Source organism: Diabrotica virgifera, chromosome 6 (assembly GCF_917563875.1).
Source record: "Diabrotica virgifera virgifera chromosome 6, PGI_DIABVI_V3a".
NCBI lineage: Eukaryota > Metazoa > Arthropoda > Insecta > Coleoptera > Chrysomelidae > Diabrotica > Diabrotica virgifera.
The window spans coordinates 216,469,052-216,491,602 of NC_065448.1; the positions used below are offsets into that span (position 1 = coordinate 216,469,052).

The window sequence follows — 22,551 nt, forward strand, 5'->3', positions numbered from 1 at the left end:
ATAAAACCTAACAGTTGAAGCGATTTTGAGATGATATTGCTTATATGAATATTGAAAGATAGTCCAGAGTCAAGTGTAACTCCAAGATCTTTTATGGATGTGACTGTTGTGATATTTATATCACCTATTTTGTATGTGAAAGAGATAGGACTTTTCGAACGCGTGAATGAAATGTGAAAACATTTGCAGGAGTTGAGAACCATGTCATTGTTGCTGCACCATTCATTCAACCGATTCAAATCGGACTGAAGCCTTAAACAGACGAGTGGATTCCTAATGTGGCAGTAAAACTTAACATCGTCAGCAAATAAAAGAAATTTCGCATATTGGAAACAGTCTTTTATATCGTTAATAAAAACATTAAACAACAAAGGTCCAAGATGAGATCCCTGCGGTACGCCCGAAGGGACAACTATTTCGTAGGAAAAATAGCTGTAGAGCTTGACGATTTGTTTTCTGTCCAGAAGATATTCCCTAAGCCACAGCAGAAGTGAACCATGTATCCCTAATCGCTGCAATTTTTCTAATAGAATATTGTGATTAACTCTGTCGAAAGCCTTAGAGAAGTCGGTGTCCACCTGTAGTCCTTCGTCCAAGGCGTTCAGTAAGAAGTTAGTATATGTCAGCAAATTGAGTTCAGTTGACTTATGGCGCCTGAAACCAAACTGCTGTTCCAATAGAACACCGTTCAAGGAGGGTGTAAGGAAATCGCAGACAAGTGATTCGAATAGTTTAGGAATAGAGTTTAGGATACTAATAGGTCTATAGTTGGACACAAGACTTTTGTCACCTGTTTTGTGTAAGGGCAATAGGAAACTGGTCTTCCAAACATTTGGAAAGCTTCCACTAGCTAAAGACTTGTTAAAGATGAGAAATAATGGCCGAGCTAAATTAAATGCACAGTACTTGAGCAAGCTTGATGGGATGCCATCAGGTCCCGGGCCTTTAGAAGGATTGAGGTTACACAATTTAGAGTAAATGTCAGAGATGGATAGTTTACATGATGATAGGTTTAAGGGTGAAGAAGTGATGTCTTCGGGGAAATCAACAACAACAGAGGAGTAAACTTAAATCTTAAATAATTCATATTGTCAATTGAAATTGTCAAATTGACGTATATTTCATACCTTCTGTCATTGAAGCAGAAAAATTATATATTGCTCCACAATATTGATATGATATGCAATTATTATATAAAGGTAAATTTAATTAATTGTATTTTGCTTGCAGTACTGCATTTTAATAACTAATTTTATTTACTACATACAATTGTTTACGTTTGCATAACATAACCTGCACCTTATTTTTTCTTCTTATTATTTTTTTGGACTATGGCCTTGACAATTATCCAGCAACCAGGACTAATATAATTGGCCAATATAATTAAAAGTGTGAATAAAAGTACAGAGCGTAGAAATAGAGGTCGCTTTGCCGAACTTGTACGGTCCCAATAATAAGTTTGCAATTTTTGTTTGTCTAAATAAAGACTTCCGATATTAACACTACTGTAATAATTTCTTTAGAAAATTACAAAATGATTTCCTTCTTACCTTGTACAAACAGGTATCAATAACTTGACTGGTAACTTCTTTAAGATTATCCGTAATGCAAAGACGATGGTGTATATATGCGCACAAGTCCTCATTACTCATTACATCCCAAATGCCATCGCAAGCCAGAACAAGGAACTCGTCCGATATATCGTCCCTCTCCCTTACAAATATTTCTGGTTCCGGTGAAACGAGTTGTTCACATGGACCCATTCCTTCCACATTTTTGTAATCAAAATCGCCCAATGCTCTACTCACCTAAAAAAAAAAAGTTATTAGTAGAGAGCGGAATATATGCAAAGTGCATATAGATGCATATATTGCATATTTTCAGACAACAAACACAACATTGCATATTTAAGCTAAACACGATTTATTTTGCATATTTTAAAAATAAATTATATAAAAGTTTAAAATTTTCCTCTCTTAGTTGGAATTTTATAACTTCGATATGAACGAGCTCGTTATTTATCTATCTATCGCTCATTATTATCTATCTGGACTTTCCCATTACTACCTGAATTTAACAATTATGGGTGTTCCCAGAAAAATATTATTTTATTAGCGTAGCAAGTCGTAGGTACCTACCTGCTTTTAAGGGTCTAATATTTATTTTGTCAGTTTCCGGCCAACATTTGTTTAAAGTAAATGTTGTATCATATTTAGTGTTTTTGAAGCGATTGGTATATATTAAATTTAAATATGTCTACCATTCAAAAAAGTGCTTGGATAAAGTGTTTTCCCGAGTTAAAGCTAAGTGGAGACAAAGTATTTTGCAAGGCCTGTTCCAAAATCGTAAGTTACATTCATTTTCACATTTCATTTTTTAAATGAGGAACTGACAAACAAAAGCATCATGTCCCACAAAAGAAATTTTTCTGGAAAGAGCGTTTTTATTCGACAAATTCGCTTTTACTTCTATAAAGACGGACATGGAGAGAAGCATCAAAATACAAAAATCCATCAAATTGTAGACAATTCCGCTTTTGTTCTTCAGCTTCTCGTATGAAAATTGATTTCTTTTTGGTGCTTGAACATTTTTTTTCTTTTACAGATTTTCTGTGAGAAGAAGTTTCAAGTCGACCAACATTTAAAAACTGCTACTCATAAGTTGAAGCTAAAAAATATTGCATTAGGACCCGTTCAGCAGTCCATTCATACATCTCTTCAAAATGTTCAAGATCAAGATGAATCAAAAAAAGAAAAACGTTTGTTTAATCAAGACCTGTGTAAAGTTTGTTGGCAGCAAACATTCCGTTAAAAAAATTACAAAATATACATTTTAGACAATTTTTGCAAAAATATTGTAACTTCAATATTCCTAACGAGGCAACGCTAAGAAAGGGCAATGTGAATGCATTGTATGATGGAGTAATTGAGGAAATTAAAGTTTCTTTAAGCGATAACACCTTTTACGTAATTGTCGATGAAAGTACAGATGCATGTGGTCGATATATGGTGCAACTTATAATCGGCGCCTTAAAAGAGGATGAACCAGGGAAACCTTATTTAATAGCTGCAAAACAACTGGAGAAAACCAATAATGTGACTGTAAGCCGTTTCATTCAGCAAACACTCTCTGCTTTCTTTTTGCCAACAGAAATAAAAAGTGAACATTTTTGAAGTTATACTTCTTTACCGGCGATAGAGGGTGAATTTTTATATGGTAAAACCTAGCGACCGGGCGCATGCGCATTATAACTTTGTTCTGATTGGATGTTCAAATGACATGTCAAAAATTATTCAATGTGGCGGCTGTGGCACAGCTCTAGTTAGATTATTTATGGTTGTTGCGTTTTAAAATTTGTGTAAAAAGAAACAACAAACAAAAGTTAGTTAATAGTTATACATACTGCCTTTTTAAATAGTTTTCATATACCAATATTTTTGGACTTTTGGACTATTTTGGACAAGGAAAACTCATTCTAATTTGGTAAGTAGTTTTTATTATAATCATATTGTAATTATACATTTGGATTAGGTTGAAATACATACATTTATTTTCTCAAGAATGCGGATTTTAGAGAGAAATCCCAAATTAGGTTCGATTTTTATTTTTAAATTATGATTTTTTGGCGTAGATTTATTTATCTAGTAGGTATGTAATGCTTTGATTTACATACTTAATTTGATTACCAACAAAAGTTCTACCAATCTTCATCTAATATATTGTTTTCTTACTGTTGTGTTATATTTTTATATTTTCTTCCACAAAATTTACTACATAATTTAATTTTCAAAACAACTGTCAAACAGTAAAACGTCCAGTTACCGTATTTTTCCACATGATAAATAATGTGGGATTGGACGAGTGAGTCTACGCTTCGATTACGAAACAAACCGCCCCGAAATTCACGAGTTCAATTCCCGATGCAAGTTTTATTTTTTTACTTTTTTATGCATGTTATGATTGTAAGTATATTTGTTACATAATTTTTTTTTTTCAGAAAATGCGTATTTAAAATTTTTGCCAACAATTATTATCGTTCAGAAATCATTCTTTCTTTGTGGCATTTTTCAATGTGTTTGTGTGCGTTTTATTCTTTTACTTTTTTAAACTTTTGGTATTGTCTTAAAAATCACATAATATGTAGTAGAAGTATAACTTCTTACGTGCGTACAAAGTACACACACATTCTTGTTTAATATTTTTATCAGATGCCGCTCCGTATATGGTAAAGGTAGGATAAAATTTGAAAATATTTTACCCAAATATGGTACACGTCACTTGTCTTCTACATGGCATAAACAGAGTAGCAGAAGTTCTTAGAGGTGAATTTGATTTAGTCAATAAATTAATTTCAAACGTTAAAAAAGTATTTTTGAAAGCACCTTTACGTGTGCAAATGTATAAAGAAAAATTACCAGGTGTAAACTTGCCTCCAGAGCCCGTAATTACAAGATGGGGAACATGGATTAAAGCAGCAATTTTCTATGCAAATCATTTTGATGCCATAACAGACGTTGTGTTAGATATTCAAAATGACTCGCAGTGTGTAACTGAAAGTCAAGAACTTTTAAGTAACGTACAAATTGCTAAAGAACTTATGTTCATAAAAGTTAATTTTAGTTTTTTACCAGATCTAATAAAGTCATTAGAACAAAGGAATTTACAATTAAGTGATTCGGTTAATTTTGTTAACACTTTTTCTTCCCATTGTCAAAAAATTCCCGGAAATACAGGGATTACAATTAGAAATAAATTAAAAATGTTTTAGAAAAAAATGAGGGCTTCGATTGTTTGAGGAAAGTTGTACGTATTTTTGAAGGCAACTTTTCTGAAGATCTTACGACTTGGCAAATTAGTTTACTGCCTAAATTAAAATATTGTCCTATAACATCAGTAGATGTAGAACGAACTTTTTCTGTGTCCAAACACGTTTTTAGTGATAGAAGGCAAAAGTTGCTAGTTGAAAATTTTGAAAAATATTTGATTATAAATTCATACTATAATTTAGATTCTTAATTTAATTATAATATCAGTTTTTGTGTGTCATTTCATTTGTTTTTATGTGAAAAATAAATATGTTTTAAACATAAATGTTTATATTTAATATATTGCTTTATTTTTGAGTATTTTTAATATGCATTTGCATATTTAGACAAATTTAGAAAAAATACCTGCATATTTGTAGTAAAAGTAATGCATATATATGCGCATATTTTGGTAATGTTGTGTTGCATATATTCCGCTCTCTAGTTATTAGTATCCAGTTAAGAAGGATGAGCGCAAATCGTGATAACACACTACATAACATTAGGAAATACTAAGGGCCGATTTCTCATACTCATACCTAAGTTAATCTATAGTTCAATTGACTGAGGTTCATCCTCGAACTTCGGTTATTTTGGGAAATGCAATTCTCATTGATGCAATTTGGCCCTCTCCCATATATTTCGGTCTAAAAGTGTCCACCGAAATACAAAGATGAGAATCTATAAAACCTTAATTCGACCAATAACATGCTATGGCAGTGAAGCCTGGGTCCCGAAAGAAACATCCAAAAACAAACTCGACACATTCGAAAGGAAAGTACTTAGGAGAATACTAGGACCTGTGAGGGAAAACGGAATCTTCAGAAGTCGATACAACAACGAGCTTTATCAACTTTATAAGGAAACGCCCCTGTCAGACTTCATTAAAATACAAAGATTGCAATGGGCCGGACATGTGATAAGAATGGGAGAGGATAGGCTACCAAAACGAGCACAGAATGCTAGAATGCAAGGAAAGAGACCGGTTGGGAAGCCACGAAAGCGCTGGGAAGACACAGTAAACAGCGACGCACAAGCCCTTTTAGGAGTCTGTGTATGGAGAAGAGCAGCCACAGACAGGCAAGTGTGGAGGCAAAAAATAAAGGAGGCCAAGGCTCAATTTGGGCTGTAGTGCCGTAGAAGAAGAAGAAGAATTCTCATTGACAGTTCAGTTGTAGTTCATGTTCTACACTCTACACCTTAATGTTTGTTGGCAACGCAAAAATCACTAGATTTTATTAAGTTTAGATTGGTAGGACCAGGGGCAGAAATTTTTCATTTATTATAAATTAATAAATGAAAGATAGTTTCTGTCCTTGTGGGTGTGGGATGAAAATTTTTGAAAATTTCTGTCCTTGGACCGCAGACGTTCGGAAACAATTAGCGTCTCTTTGCAAAGACAATGACGTCGACTTTGCAAAGTAACAAGACACTTACTCAACACACACACTACACATTACTCCCCTGACTTAGCGATAAGTTATACAATTACGTGGCTAAAGGTTCTAGTTCTAAACCAAAGCCAGAATCAGAGAAAAAAAAAGATTGGTAGGTTGGTAAGTATGATTCAGATGTTGATAAATTGTCAAGGGGTGACGTGATATGTGACAGTTCAAAATATTTATTTTAATAACAGGAGTGATAGTGTTTGTTTATGTATCTTAATAGTGTTATTTTAAAATGACTATACCTACTTAAAACCTAAACTTTTTTCTGTTATTATTCATATTCATCAGGAAATTGTATAAACTTGTTAATCGAACTGGGTTACTCTTGAATTTCAGCTTTCAGATTGAACATAGTTTAAACCATCAAAATCGGTTGAATGGGAATTGAGTAAGGTGATTTTCACTTTTAACTGTCGTTCACTGAAAGTTCAGGTTAAACTTAAGTTGAACTCAATATGAGAAATCGGCCCTAAGTTGTAAATATGTACTTGGTTCTTTCTACTTGGCAAATCGGAGAGTCACAAAGTTTCACAAGAAAAAACCGAATATTTTGGGAAATAACCGTGAGACTGAAAAAGTAAAAAATATGTGTTCAGTATTTTTCAAAAATCTATCGAATGATACCAAACACGACCCCACATGGAGAGGGGTGGGGGGTAAATTTCAAATTTTAAATAGGAACGCCGCGATATTTCGCGAAATGAACATCAGATTGAAAAACTGCAAAATACATGTATTCAATATTTTTGAAAAATCTATCGAATGACACCAAACACGACCCTCCCACGGAGGTGGGGTTGGGGGTTACTTTAAAATCTTTAATAGGAACCCCTTTAAATTTTTTATTGCAGATTTGGATCCTTTCCGTAAAAATAAGTAACTTTTATTCGAGACATTTTTTCGAATTGATAGATGGCGCTATAATCGGAAAAAACGATTGTTGGAAATGGAAAATTAAATTAAAAAATGAAAAGTACCCATTTAAATGGAAAACTTTACTTAACTTTTTTGGTTTTAGGACCTAATCTTCAAAATCCAATAGGTCTCCATAACGCTTGAGTAACTGCAAATTTAGCATACTTTCCTCCCCTACTATACAGGGTACCTATGTGAATTTAGGTGGTCAAAACAATTTTATTGTTCTTTACTGTCACTTGATTTATTTGCTATTCAGTTATTAATTATTTATTAATTTCTTTTGTTGATTAAACTTATACTTAATTAAACACCACTGTAAGTAGAAAAAATCCAAAAATTCGTTCATACATCAGAATAATTTTTGTTCATATGGATATGAGTTAACATATTCGCTGCCTATATTTTGTTAAGTACTTCCCCCAAAACCTGAACTATTTTTTGTAATGTACTGTAAGTAAACACATACCGCTCATTGGCGACATCCGCATTGGAAAGGGAAACAGAACGTCGCCAATGAGCAACAAGCGCAGCGAAAGTGTCAATTCAGTTTAATTTATTTATTTATTTATTTACGGGTTTCCCCAATTTCAAAAAAAATATACATATATAAACAATAAGTAGAAGTAAAAGTAGTATTAGTAAAGTCCAGTAAAACAGTAAAAAACTAAAAATAAAATTAAATGAATTAAATGAAAGTGTGACAGCATAAAACTGTAGTAAGTACATTACAATAAAACTAAATTTAACATACACACAATCCACGTTATGCAGTGACAATACATAATAATATAATATAAACTGACATTAATCAACTAACTACAGACAATAAAAAATTAACACATTACATAATACAAAAGCATTATCCATGGCAAAAATTAACAAATCCACTGAAAATATAATATTAAATATTAAACATAAGTGCTGACGGGAAAAATTGATTTTAGTCGGTTTTTAAATACTCGACTGGAAGAAGAGAATAAATCGATGTCAAAATCATTCAGGCGACTTAAAGTTCTATCTATTGGTGAGTTAAGACCATAGTTAGTTGAATGATGAGGTACATGGAACAAGTTATTATTTCTCAGATTGGGGTTTGGAATATTAAAGTTTATTAATTTTAATAAATCAGGACAATTGATTTCACTATTTAATAGTTTATAAATAAAAGCTAGATCATTTATAATTCTACGGTCTTTTAAGGAGTGCAAATTGAGATCACAACGGATGATGGTATAGTTGTGGTTTAGTTCAATAACATTATATCCCAATCTGTATGCTGCAAATCTTAAAAACTTATTTTGAACTCTCTCAAGACAAACAACATGAACATTATAAAATGGTGACCAGACAATAGAGGAGAATTCTAATATAGATATAACCAATGATGAGTAAACAGCCTTTATTGTATTAAGGGAAAGATCAGCACAACTGCGAAGTATATAACCCAATACCCAATTTAGAGACTATGTTGATATTTTGAATCAGTATTTATTTTCATGCTCCTATTCTTCTATCCAAGATCTTCTTATATCCAAACTAGAAACTCATTGTACAACTGACAGTTTAATATCATTTATGAAAATGAAATATTTATCAATAAATTTATTATTTTCTTACCGCCAAACTACCATTCACTCTCTGTATCATGACAGAACCTCCTGCCTTCACAATGCGATCCCTTTCACTGGGTAAGACAGGTTTGTGATCCTGAGTCGTGAATATTGGGGCCTTATCACGACATAATACAGCACGCGAGTCACCACAATTAGCTACATATATATTGCGTGGCGAAATAAAAGCACAGACCGCAGTGGTACCACTCTTGTCTTCACCAGAAGTCATCTCGGGCAGGCTGCGCATTTTACTGTCCAGTTCTAAAAGAATACATACTTATAAATAATACATATTTATCTTCTGAATACAAAAGTTTTTAAAACAAGATTAAAAAAATAAAATATTTGATGTAAAGTAACCACGTTCACATTGAAAAAAAAAACGATATTGAAGTAAAATGATCAGACATTCTCTTATTGGAAAAAATACACTAAGCATCAAAATTAACGCACCACCTTAAAAATGGGACATTTTTTATGTCTCGTATTTCCTAAACCTGTTGTCCGATTTTAGCGATTTTTTTTTTAATATGTTATAGCTTTATTCTTCAAGAACATCGATGTAATAATATTGTTGCTAAACAGATAAGTGTCATTGTCTACCGGGTTTAACAATGATAGTGTGTTTTTTCCTCAAAGTTTGGAACACCCTGTGGAATATTCCAGCGTATATAAAATATTGAAATTAAAATTCAACAGTAGCCTTAGGCTTTCTTAACATCTTGATTTTCGATTCATTCGCTTATGTTGGATAATAAAAAAGTTAAGTACTTTAATAACTAGCAACGTTCTTCATCAATACAGGGTGTTTCTAAATAAGTGTGACAAACTTTAAGGGGTAATTCTGCATGAAAAAATAATGACTGTTTGCTTTGTCCGCAAATACTTCGTTTCCGAGATACGGGATGTTGAATTTTTGCTTACAACCTGACGATTTATTTAGTGCTCTAAAACCAGTTGAGATATGCAAATGAAATTTAGTAGGTTTTAAGAGGTAGTTATTGTGCAGTTTTTGACATACAACTAAGAATTTTATATTCACCATTGGCGTGCATATGGATCATATTACCCGTATGCACGCCAATGGTGAATATAAAATTCTTAATAATTGTATGACAAAAAATGCGCAATGACAAACTCTTAAAACCTTCCAAATTTCACCTGCATATCTCAACCGGTTTTAGAGCAATAAATAAATCGTCAGTTTGTAAGAAAAAATTCAACATCCCGTATCTCAGAAACGAAGCATTTACGGGCATATGTTTATGAAGCAAACGGTCCTTATTTTTTCATGCAGAATTACCCCTTAAAGTTTGTCGCACATATTTAGAAACACCCTGTATTGATAAAGAATGTTGCTAGTTGTTAAAGTACCTAACTTCTTTATTATCCAACATAAGCAAATGAATCGAAAGACAAAATGTTAAGAAAACCTGAGGCTACAGCTGAGTTTTAGTTTCAATATTTTATATACGCTAGAATATTTCACAGGGTGTTCCAAACTTTGAGGAAAAACACACTATCATTGTTGCACCCGGTATACAATGACACTTATCTGTTTAGCAACAATATTATTACATTGATATTTTTGAAGAATAAAGCTATAATCCATTAAAAAATCACTAAAATCGGGCAACAGGTTTAGGAAATACGAGACATCAAAAATGTCCCATTTTTAAAGTGGTGCGTTAATTTTGATGCTTAGGCTACGGCTCCACGGGCGAGAAATTGACGCTAGCAGTAGCAGTAAAATGAACTTAAGGTTCCGCGGAACGGGATGGGAATAGCCGAACTGTACCGACTACAGGACTTGTGCGTAGTCGGTTCAGTTCGGCTACTCCCATTCCGTTCCGCGGAACCTTAAGTTCATTTTACTGCTACTGCTAGCGTCAACTTCTCGCCCGTGGAGCCGTAGCCTTAGTGTAATTACTTGTCATGATAATATCTCCAAAAATGTAATCTTGCCTATTCTACAACACTCATTTGATGGTGCTGTACAAGGAGCCACAGCTGTACAATTACCCAGATTATATTTTTTTGCGCAACATCTAATTTGATTTTGTCCATGTCCTAAAGATTTTGTCCATGTTGCTTTGTATTTGTATTGTTTAAAGTATTTGTCAGTTTTTTTTCAGTGCGTTACATATTATCGAATTCTCTATAACGCATTACAGTTGGAAGTGACAGAAAAAAAACGTACCTCTGTGATTATTATACATTGAACTTGACGGGTATATATTTGGTGGTAAAGACGTATCTCTTATAAGAATAGGAAGACTAAGATGGGCAGGACATCTAGCAAGACCACAGTATAGCAACCCGCCTAGAAGAATCCTTATGTCACAACCCGTGGGAAGTAGAAATAGGGGTAGGCCAAAACTTAGATGGAAGGATGGTGTAGATGAGGATGGAAGAAAAATAGGCGCAGCAAACTGGCAACGGTTGGCAATGGATAGGACTGACTGGCGTAATAGACTTGGGAAGGTTGAGGCTCTTTCATAGGGCTGTAGCACCATTGATGATGATTCCTTGACAGGTATTTGCATATTAAAAAAAGAATGTACAGCTGCAGCCATTGAATACTTTACACGCTTACATATCTAGTAGCTGATTTTTTGAATTGTTACTTCATTTGAACTCTTTTTTGTGGGAAAATGACATTAAATACCAGTGGCAGACCTAGAATTGGTTGATTAAAATTAAAAAATGCTGTACAATTACCCAGATGATATTTTTTGCGCAACATCTAATTTGATTTTGTCCATGTCCTAAAGATTTTGTCCATGTTGCTTTGTATTTGTACTGTTTAAAGTATTTGTCAGTTTTTTTTTCAGTGCGTTACATATGATCGAATTCTCTATAACACATTACAGTTGGAAGTGACAGAAAAAAAATGTACCTCTGTGATTATTATACATTGAACTTAGAAAATTATGTATGTATTCCTTGACGGGTATATATTTGGTGGTAAAGACGTATCTCTTATAAGAATAGGAAGACTAAGATGGGCAGGACATCTAGCAAGACCACAGCATAACAACCCGCCTAGAAGAATCCTTATGTCACAACCCGTGGGAAGTAGAAATAGGGGTAGGCCAAAACTTAGATGGAAGGATGGTGTAGATGAGGATGGAAGAAAAATAGGCGCAGCAAATTGGCAATGGTTGGCAATGGATAGGACTAACTGGCGTAATAGACTTGGGAAGGTTGAGGCTCTTTCATAGGGCTGTAGCACCATTGATGATGATTCCTTGACGGGTATTTGCACATTAAAAAAAGAATGTACAGCTGCAGCCATTGAATAGTTTACACACTTACATATCTAGTAGCTGATTTTTTGAATTGTTACTTCATTTGAACTCTTTTTTGTGGGAAAATGACATTAAATACCAGTGGCAGACCTAGAATTGGTTGATTAAAATTAAAAAATTGAAATTAAAGGTAAATAAATAAATCAAAATGAATGTATAAACTAGTCAGGACTACAGCTGTACAATTACCCAGATGATATTTTTTGCGCAACATCTAATTTGATAAGTTTTTGTCAATGTTGCTTTGTATTTGTATTGTTTAAAGTATTTGTAAGTTTTTTCTTCAAACTATCTAATTTTGAAGGGTGTTTTTTGCCCAGATTATTTAGGGAGAGAGTCTACAACATGGGTATCATGTACTTGTATTTATTTTTATTCTGTAAACAACTCATGAAATATATATCTCAAGTTCTCGAGGAACTTTGTGAGACATCATTTGATAATAGATATAGATTAATTACTAGATCTTAACCCAATCGAAAATTTGTGGGACATAATTTGTGTGGCACTACGACAGCGTTTGCCTACCTCCTAGAACCCTACAGGAGGTAGAAACAGTAGCTCTCGAGATTTGGAAATGATATTGATCAAGACCAAATGGCATAGGTCCCTCATTTGTAATATAAAAGTACATCTCTTTTATTATCAAACATAAGAGAACAAATAAAAAAAAACAATGTGAAGAAAGCCTAAGGCTACAAGTGAGTTTTAATTTCAATATTTTACAAATGCTAGAATATTCCACAGAATGTTCCTAACTTTGAGAAAAAGACACAATATGATTGTTACTCCCGGTATACAATGACATTTACCTGTCTAGCAACCACATTATTACAACGATACTCTCAAAGAATAAGGCTATAACATATTAAAAAAATCACATTAAAAAAACATTAAATTTTCTGAAAGTTGGGGTTTAAAATTTGATTCTTGCCAATGACTCCATTCTACTTGTCACAAGAGCCACAATCTCTCACTTTTGTCATTTCCCCATTACTGAGGATCACGATTTCTTCTAATATTCCTAACAATTTTTTTTGGTACAATTTATATACAGTGATGAGCAAGCTAATAACCTGCAAAATAACGCAAAAGATGGAAAATATAATACATTGTGAAGTAAAAAGAGATGAAACTAGTAGAAGTGGATATTATCTATATAAAAGTATAAATTAATATTACATTACATAGTTTCCCACCTTTAGATGTATCGGAGGAGTATGACAACTGCCACTGTGACAGGAGAATTTTATAAAATACTCCTGTCACAGACATCTAACGGTGGGAAAATATGTAATGTAATGTTAACTTATACGTTTACAGTGAAACCTCCGTTAACCGAAACCTTTTTAACCGAAACATCATTTAACCGAAATGGCTGACAGTTTCAATAATTTCGTCAATAAAGAGTAAATTTAAAAAAAGCAATAAAATTATGGAAAATGAACATGAGAGTGTTTTTTTAAAGAAATCTGCTATTTTCATTTATTTTTTCTTTTGACAACAATGTTTTGCATCTATATCTCGCCAATACTATGTCATTTGATACAAGAAGAATACAAAAAACAATGTTATTTTTAACCGAAATTCTTGTTATCCGAAATGGCCTCCCCCCAATTGTTTCAGTTAACGGAGGTTTTACTGTATTTCAATAATTTTCACTTCTACTAGTTTCATCTCTTTTTATTTTACAATGTATTATGTTTTCCATCTTTTGCGTTATTTTGCTAGTTATTAGTGCGCTCATCACTGTATACTTATTTCAGCTAAGATAAAAAAATTGTTTAAGCAATTTACTAAAAAGTTACTAAAGTAACTAAATACTCCAAAAGAAATTTAATACTTGAAGAAATAGTTATTTCAGATAAAATGAATATACATAATCACTTTCAAGTTTCTCAAAAATTGATTATGGTTACAGCATATTATATTGTTTATTTTAGTGTTTTATTTGCTTGTGTATTACTATTTAAATCATTATTATCTTCACCAGCCATTGTCAAATTTTTCATTAAATATTTAAATGCACTAACATCTTTGTTGAATATTTATTGAAAAATAGTGTTTTCAAGGGCAAATCTAATGTAAGAAGGTATGTAGTTTATCAAACTGAAGTTGGTACTATTATAGTTTTATGGTTTGTTGATATTATGTCAGGAGACTCATTAAATCAAATTTAATTACATAAAAAATACAACCACAAACTGTAAAACAAGCAATTTATGTTCCAAATCAACAATACAAAAAGCAATCATAATGATGTGTCTATATCATCAAATATGACCCAAAAATGTGTTTTAGGGATATTAATTTTGGTTGTCCTAAGGCTAGAAAATCGTTAATAAATAATTTAAATTCCATATTGATGAATATTCCTTTATCAATTTAAATGTAGAACTATTAAGTACTTATGACTCATTGCTTAGATAAGATTTTTATCCTATAATGATCATTTTGATTTATATATAAACAAAACAAGTTTTTACTTGAAAAATCTAATTTGTAGGACATATTAACCTTTTGACTGCCATGAATAATAAAGGGCACATAAACAAAGTTTGTGAAAATGCAAGAGCCACCTTGCTGGTAGTCATGGCACATTTTATTTATTTTTATAGTTATTTTGGATGTTGTGCTTATTTTTCCTTTCTCAGAAACTTCTGTTAAACTAAAAACTGTTCTTCTTTTTTCACCCCTGTATCTTAAATTAAAATAAACATTATAAAAGTTTTCAGGGACTTTTGGCTGTCGGTAATAATGTAATATTTCATTCCTTAAATTTTCAAAAATTCTTATTAGTTTTCTCAGGTTTCGAAAAAAAAAATAGATGCATTTAAATAGCATTGGACCAAGATTTTGCGCCTACCCCCGTCATGGGTAAGTTACTGAAGAATCTAGTAGGTAACTTGACTTGCTGAGGTTTAATCTAACCCATTTTTGGCCTCATTTTGACCTTAACTATGACAAGCAATAACTCAGAAGATCTACATCAGATGGTCAGTGAACTTTTTTATTGGTAATTCTTTTATATTTTATATAACTTCTTTTATTTTATATAACTTCTTTTACAACAAAAAAATCTAGAAATTGTAGTGTGAGCTACGCTCCCTGTGTAAAAAGATAGTAATATGTAGCACAAGAAGACAGCAAATACAAAATAAGTGATTGATGTGATCGTTCATGGGTATTCTTTCATTTTTCTTACTGTATGTATTTAAGTACAATTTCAGTTGAAGTAACTTTTGTAGTTGGAAATTGTTTCCTAAATATTTCTGATGAGGAAATCAAAATATACATATTTTCTACCTCTATTATGGTTAATTCCCCTTAAACTAAAATATTAGTAAATAATGTAAAATGTATATACAGTTGCCCTTAATGCAAAATGTCATATGTTAAAAATACTGCACTTTTCAGGAGACAAAAAAAGAACTAAATAATATTTACTGTGTGAGTAGTGTTTTACTTCAAATTAGGGCTTATACATATGTATCGTCTTTTGTTTTTAAGTATATCTTCGAATTTAGAGAATTACACAGTAAATATTATTTAGTTTTTTTGTCTCCTGAAAAGTGCAGTATTTAACTATTTAACATATGACATTTTGCATTAACAGCAACGATACTCTTTACTGATTTCGAGAAAGGATTCTACAAGGTACAGCATGATAAACTAATTAATATCTTAAAACTGAAAAACATGGACAGTCATGACATCAGAGTACAGTACACCATATCCGGACCGTTCTACCATCCGCATCTACCGAGAAAGGCTGTTAAACAACGCTCTATCTCATTCAAACCCAAAAGAACTAAAAGATGGCGAAATAAAGTGTCTTTTTTTGCCCACAAATGTGACATCCCTCTGTCAGCCTATGGATCAAGGCATTATAGAATCTATAAAACGTGTCTCTCGGCGAAAGTTATTGACAGCGTTGATTGCTGGAATGGATGAAGAAGAAACTGTTACAGAGACTCTAAAAGAAGTGGTCTTGATATACGGATTTTTTCATATCCGGATTGGTCGGTCGCCACATTGATCCGGATGTGGCAAGCTTTACTGTAATTTCAAACCTCTACTGGAACCAGAAAGTCAAAATAAGAATTGAGGATCAAATGTCGGAAGAAATAGAAATTATTTGGGGTGTAAGACAGATATAAGATATGCCGATGACACAATCATATTTACTTCAATAATTTTACAAAGCCTGACAAACATACTGGAATGGCTGAACGAAAAGTGTACCATATAAGGTATTACAATGAACTTAAAGAACAAAAAATTCATGTCATTACAAAATATCCAAAAGACAATGAGACACTCCATATTAATAATATCTATTTATTTATTTATACGGGCAAGCCCAATTCAGTAATACATTAATAAGATATTGATAATTACAGTGTTGAATATATAAGAATAAAATGAGAGAGTACAAAACATTTAAAAAGACATGACAAAGTAAAATAATTACAAAACATTAATTACTAACAAATAACAAGGTTATGACATTGCTAAATATTTAATTTGGTTAAATGGTTCTTAAAAACATCAACAGAGTTACCAAAAAGTAAAAGGTCACCTAGGGAGTTAGCAAGTCTTAGTGTTCTAGGAACAAAAGTAAAATATGAGTAATTATATCTATGAAAAGAAATATGAAAGGATTGAATTTGTCTTGTTGATCTTGGTGGAACAAACAACAATATTTTAGCAAGGAGTTCAGGGCAGTAATATATGCCATTGATAATATTAAACAATACTGTAAGATCTTTATGCTTCCTACGGACATCCAGAGAAGAGATATTCAAAAATCGTTCCATATTCTGTATAATTATAATTGATGTGTTTTTTGAACCCAATATATCTAGGAAAATTATGTTGAACACTATCAAGTTTGTTCTTGAGGTGTAAATAATGTGGGGACCAAACTGGAGAACAGTAGTCAAGGTGCGTCCTGACTAAAGAACAATAGAGCATTTTAATAGCGAACACGTTCGTGAAATCACGAGTTGTCCTTTTAACAAAGCCAAGCATTTTCATGGATCTTTGAGTAATATTGCTGATGTGATGGTTAAAGCTCAGAGAGGAATCAAGAACAACACCTAAGTCTTTAATTGAGTCTACCGTATCCAATAATTGATCATTTATGGTATAATTAAATACTGATAAATGATGATTTCGACAAAACCGGATAATGTGACACTTGTTGACATTCAAATCCATCCCATTATCAAGACACCAGTTGGCTAAATTATCTAAATCTGATTGCAATGATATTGCATCATCTTGATTATTAATGATTTGATAACATTTAAGATCATCAGCGAATAAGAGAGCAGAAGTGTTAGAGAAGCAGGTGACGATGTCGTTAATATACAGGTTAAACAAAAGTGGACCCAAATGAGAGCCCTGGGTACACCAGAGGTTACTAGAAAAGTGTTGGAGTAATGATGATTAACCCTAACCTGCTGTGTTCTATTTGTTAGGTAACTGCCCAACCACTTCAACACAGAACCTTCTATGCCATATAATTTGAGCTTATGTAACAAAAGATCATGGTTCACCCTATCAAAAGCCTTGGAGAAGTCAGTATACACTGAATCAATCTGCAGCCCCCTCTCCAAAGCTTCAGACAAGGTATCAACATAAAGCAACAAACTAAGTTCTGCTGATTTACCACAAGAAAATCCGAACTGTTGAGAATTTAGTATCCAAGAGCAGTCATAATTAAGGTAATCAGTAACAATACTCTCAAATACCTTGGGAATTGTGCCGAGAATAGAAATAGGACGATAATTCGTTATGTCAGCTTTATTACCTGCTTTGTAAATTGGAGTGACATAGGATAGTTTCCAAAAGTCAGGAAATTCCCCCAACTGAAGGGATTTATTAAAAATATGATAAAGCGGCCGAGACATATTTTTGAAATTGGTATAATATAGGAAGATACACAGACCTTAGACTGTATTAAATTGTCATTATGCTTAAGAGTTTTATTACTAAAAACTGAAGAGAAATGGCTAGCAAATAAATTTGCAATATCGTTGCCATTAGAGGCTAGTGTATTGTTGAGTGACATTGAGACAGGCATACTATTATTTTGTTTCTTACTGTTTACAAATTTCCAAAAATTTTTTGGATTAGCTTGGATCGAAATCTCAGTTGAATGAATATAATTAGCATAACAATTTTTTGATAAAATTTTGCACTGAGCTCTAAGTTGACTAAAACCTGCATAATTCTCAGGAGACCTGTTACTCTTGTAAATTAAATGGGCAGTCTTTTTGTCACGTATTAATTGTGTAAGTTCACTAGAATACCAACCAGGAAATTTCTTTGTACAAACTTTTTTCAATGGAACATACATATTAAGCACACAGTAAAGAATATCATAGAAAGTACCTATCATCTCGGAAAGTTCTTTATCACTTATAAGACTGTCCCAATCAATTGCTTCTAAGTATTGATAAATGCAAGGAAGATTAGCTTTATTAAAATCATAGTAGTATTCATCAGTAGTATCCAGATAGAAAGGTTACAAAAGGAACAATGGTTAGTCAAAACGTAGAACAAACACAAGAGATTAAAAAAGCTGTACACAAATAGCAAGGGCAAAATCTGTGAAAATGAAACGCCTATTATGTAATAAAGACCTAACAATGGATCTAAGGATAAGGTTGTTGCACTGCTACGTTTTTACAACTGTGCTCTACTGATCCTAGGCCTGGACAATGAAGACATTAGAGATTAAGAAACTGGAAGCTTTTGAGTGATGGTGTTATCAAATAATGCTACAAATATCATGGGTAGACAAGATTAGCATTACTGAAGTCCTTGATAAGGTTAATAGGGGGGAACAAATTATACAGACAATTAACACGTTGAATGCCACAATGTATATAATATTACGGCTCTGTGGACCAACTTAGCCGTGGTCCATACAGTACAGCAGTCACTGCGGTAAATTGCTACATTAGTAAGGCTACTCGGATTGGTCTGAAATTTGCACAGTATATTTTTGACGACTTTTTATTCACTTTTCATTCTATACATTTTTTCGCGCTGAGCTATAGTTTTTCTGTATTTCTCATTCAAAAAACTGATATTTTGACATCAATTTCAAACCGCATCGGCCATTTTAATTGCTGTCAAGGACGTGCGTATGCGTATTACATACTTTTTTGAAGCAATGTTGCCACATTTTTCGAAATTATTGTTTATAGCGAAATTACCAATTCCAGTATGTACTAGACTTTTTGCAAGCGTAAAATAAAGGATACTTGTAATAAGATAAAAGAAGACTATGGATTTGCAATTTATTTAAATTTTTGCAATTGATTATTTCTGTTTTAACTTCGATTTATTTATTTATTTTATTTAACTTATTGACGATTTATGTAATTTTAGTAAATTGGATTGTTACTGTTTTGTTTTTTTTTACTATTTATAAGCTTTGTCGATAAAATTGTAAAATTTTTCATGGCAATAAAGCATATTTCTATTCTATTCTATAGAAAAAAGTGAAAACAAGATCATTGAAAAAAGTAAAACATTAAGGGCCGGTTGTTCGAACGCTAATCAACAATGATCATTATCAAATAATTAATTACTGTCAATGTCAACTTTAAAAACATAATTAGTTACAATTCTGAGACTATAATCAATTAATATAACAATAATTATTAACATAATTAATAATAAATCTCATAATTGTAATTAATTATGTTTTCAGCAACCCAAACAAAGTTGACATTGACAGTTTTGGTGACAGTAATTAAATATTTGATAATGATCATTGTTGATTAGCGTTCGAACAACCGGCCCTAAGTTTTTATTTTGGCATTTAAAGAATACTCATAAAACTCATCTTAAAATATGGAAGTGCAATTAGAAATATGTACTATTTTAGGAATTGTTAAATACTTTTGCATATTATGGGTATATAAAATGGAGAATTTCTGGAGAATGCATTATTGGGGAATAATGGATATACAGTCCTCAACTGTTTAAGGACATTGGTACATACAAATTGCTTCAAGAATAATAATTGTGTTTGAAAGAATACTTGGTATTTTGAAGAGATTTCTTATTTTAACATGTGGAATGAGATGCTAGTTACCTTTTGTTCAAAGAATAATATCAGCATGTTCAGTTTTGCGGCTGATATTGGCCGCAAACATTAATAATCTAATTCTGAGAAGAAACTTTTATTATTTATGAGTTCTTTTTAATAACTAAAACAGAACATACAATTTAATGATGAAAGTTTAATCGAATAATTATGTAATCCCAAAAAAAACTCATAATAATACATAACTTTTATTAAAATTAAGTTCAATAGTTACTCCGAAAAACACAAATGTACATTTGGCAACATTGAACATGATCAGAATATCGTATATTGTGCGCAAACGCGCTGACCGCTGGACTTATTTTTCCAAACAATAATGAATTTTTGGCCATTTTACAATATTATTTATTTTTGTATAATTTAATGCGAAAATAATGAATGGTATTTATAATTTGTTTATATATGTTATAATAACTAAAGGTATTTTGTACTTTGATAGCATTTTAATCTGGCTAGTTTTCAATTTTCCATATTTTATAATTTTTTTTTCAATTGTTTTAAACATTTCTACACTTTTTGTATGTTCCGTAACAAAAAACATGAAAATTTTGCCTTTGTTCCAATTTTTAGGCTAAGTCCAAAAAATTTACGCATTTTTAGTGATCCTTACTAATGTAAACATTTACCGTCACTGCAAAGCAAGTGTGATTCGCGTGGTGTTCAACGTGTTAAGAGGCAGAATATTGAATATTTCAGTCATATCGATTCATTCAGCGAAGACTGTACTAACTCACTTTTTTAAGTTTTCGAATAAAGCAAGATAAAGTTTTGATTAATGCAAAAAATCAGGGGTTTTTATTTACTAAATTGTTTTTATATTTATCCATTGTGTTTACCGTATTGTTCTATTTGTTCTTTTGAACATGTGAATTTCTTTTCTTTATATGATTTTTGAATGAGTTAGTACAGTATTCGCTGGAAAAAATCGGGAAAATCCTGGATAGTACATCCTGGATACTTATTTATACTTATAAAATGCACCTTCTATTCACATGTATTATTTTTATCTAATAGAAATTTATACGCTGTACAACTTTTATAACGTAAACAATGTTGTTCATGTAGGTGTACTTTACTTAACCTTAAAATGCAAAAACTATTCTAACTCACGAGACAATGACGCTTCCGTTCAGAATGCCGAGGAAGACTATACTAACTTTGATTATGCTTTGATTGAGATAGGAGATAGGATAGTTTTCGTGGGATAATGTAAATATATACAAGTTAGTACAATATCGAAGTGCAAAATTGGTTGCCTAAACGTGAACAAATTAACTTAGAACTTTGTTCGTTGAAAGGCATCACAGTTATCTAATTTTTCAGGGGTATAACTCAAAAACGCCAAAAATTGAGTTAGTAGGTACAGTCTTCGTTGGATGAGTCGATATAGTAAGAGATCCTCGTTATAGTCTGCTGCATTTGATTAGGGAGGCAAAATAAAAGGTAAAATGTAGGAAGAAGACATCCTGGTTACGAAATCTAGGGGAATGGTTTAGCATGAGCTCTATAGGCCAAATTCTTACAACAAAAAGAGGTTGTGCATGTACAAAATGTATGTACTATATATCCAAATTTACAAAAAATAAACATGAAAATGGAAGATAGAGCAGAAAACTTAAATCCACTTCATAAAATAATTATTTGTTTATATTTTTAATGTATTTTTTATGAAATTTTTATATGGATAGTAAGATGATGTTTCCTTTATCAATCTAGAGTAAACTTATGTCAAACAAATATTTTGTAACTCAAATTTTCTTAAATTGCTTATGTAATAGTTATATTTCTATATTATTTAAATTGTTATTGTGCTGTTATACTCAATCAATTAAGATATATTTGATTCTTAAAACCAATGATAAAAACAGTCTAAAACTGGTCTATGTTAATCATGTAATGTATGTAAAAATTACCTAAAAAGCCCTTGTGGATAGCCTTCTTAACATCATCCTGAAACTCTTCTGATGCCATAATTGTTTCCAACAAATGTTCCGAACAATGCACAGACACCGTCCAACCGGCATGTCCATCGAAAACTGCAAAATACGACCAATCCTTCAGGGCTTCTCCAAGATTAATTTTGGCCATGTGAGCGTCTTCCATTTCCACACGCCATCCTTGCATACTCGCAACCCCATAACGAATTCCATTACCTTCCCCATCTTCCTGATATTTATCTGTCATAGGTTTGTCAAGAAAACCTCCCATTTCGCTTTTTAGTACAAATTGAGCTTCAAATACTAACGAAACTTCATTTTTTTCTAAAAAATTTAAAGTAGCATAGGTTAGTGGTATCACAAATGAAATCTGACATGTAAGGAGCTT

General features: G+C 32.1%; 1 protein-coding gene across 1 annotated transcript in view; it reads right to left on the reverse strand.

The window, feature by feature from the left end:
* The window catches only part of LOC126887232 (protein phosphatase 1A), a 42,819-nt gene that overhangs the window by 20,105 nt on the left and 163 nt on the right, over positions 1 to 22,551 (reverse strand). Inside the window, exons 2-4 of the mRNA XM_050654641.1 lie at positions 22,140 to 22,487; positions 8,789 to 9,045; positions 1,551 to 1,808 (exon numbers count right to left, since the gene is read on the reverse strand). Of these exons, the coding sequence (XP_050510598.1) occupies positions 1,551 to 1,808; positions 8,789 to 9,045; positions 22,140 to 22,434 (810 nt within the window). The 5' untranslated portion in view covers positions 22,435 to 22,487. The remainder of the gene's footprint in view (positions 1 to 1,550; positions 1,809 to 8,788; positions 9,046 to 22,139; positions 22,488 to 22,551) is intronic.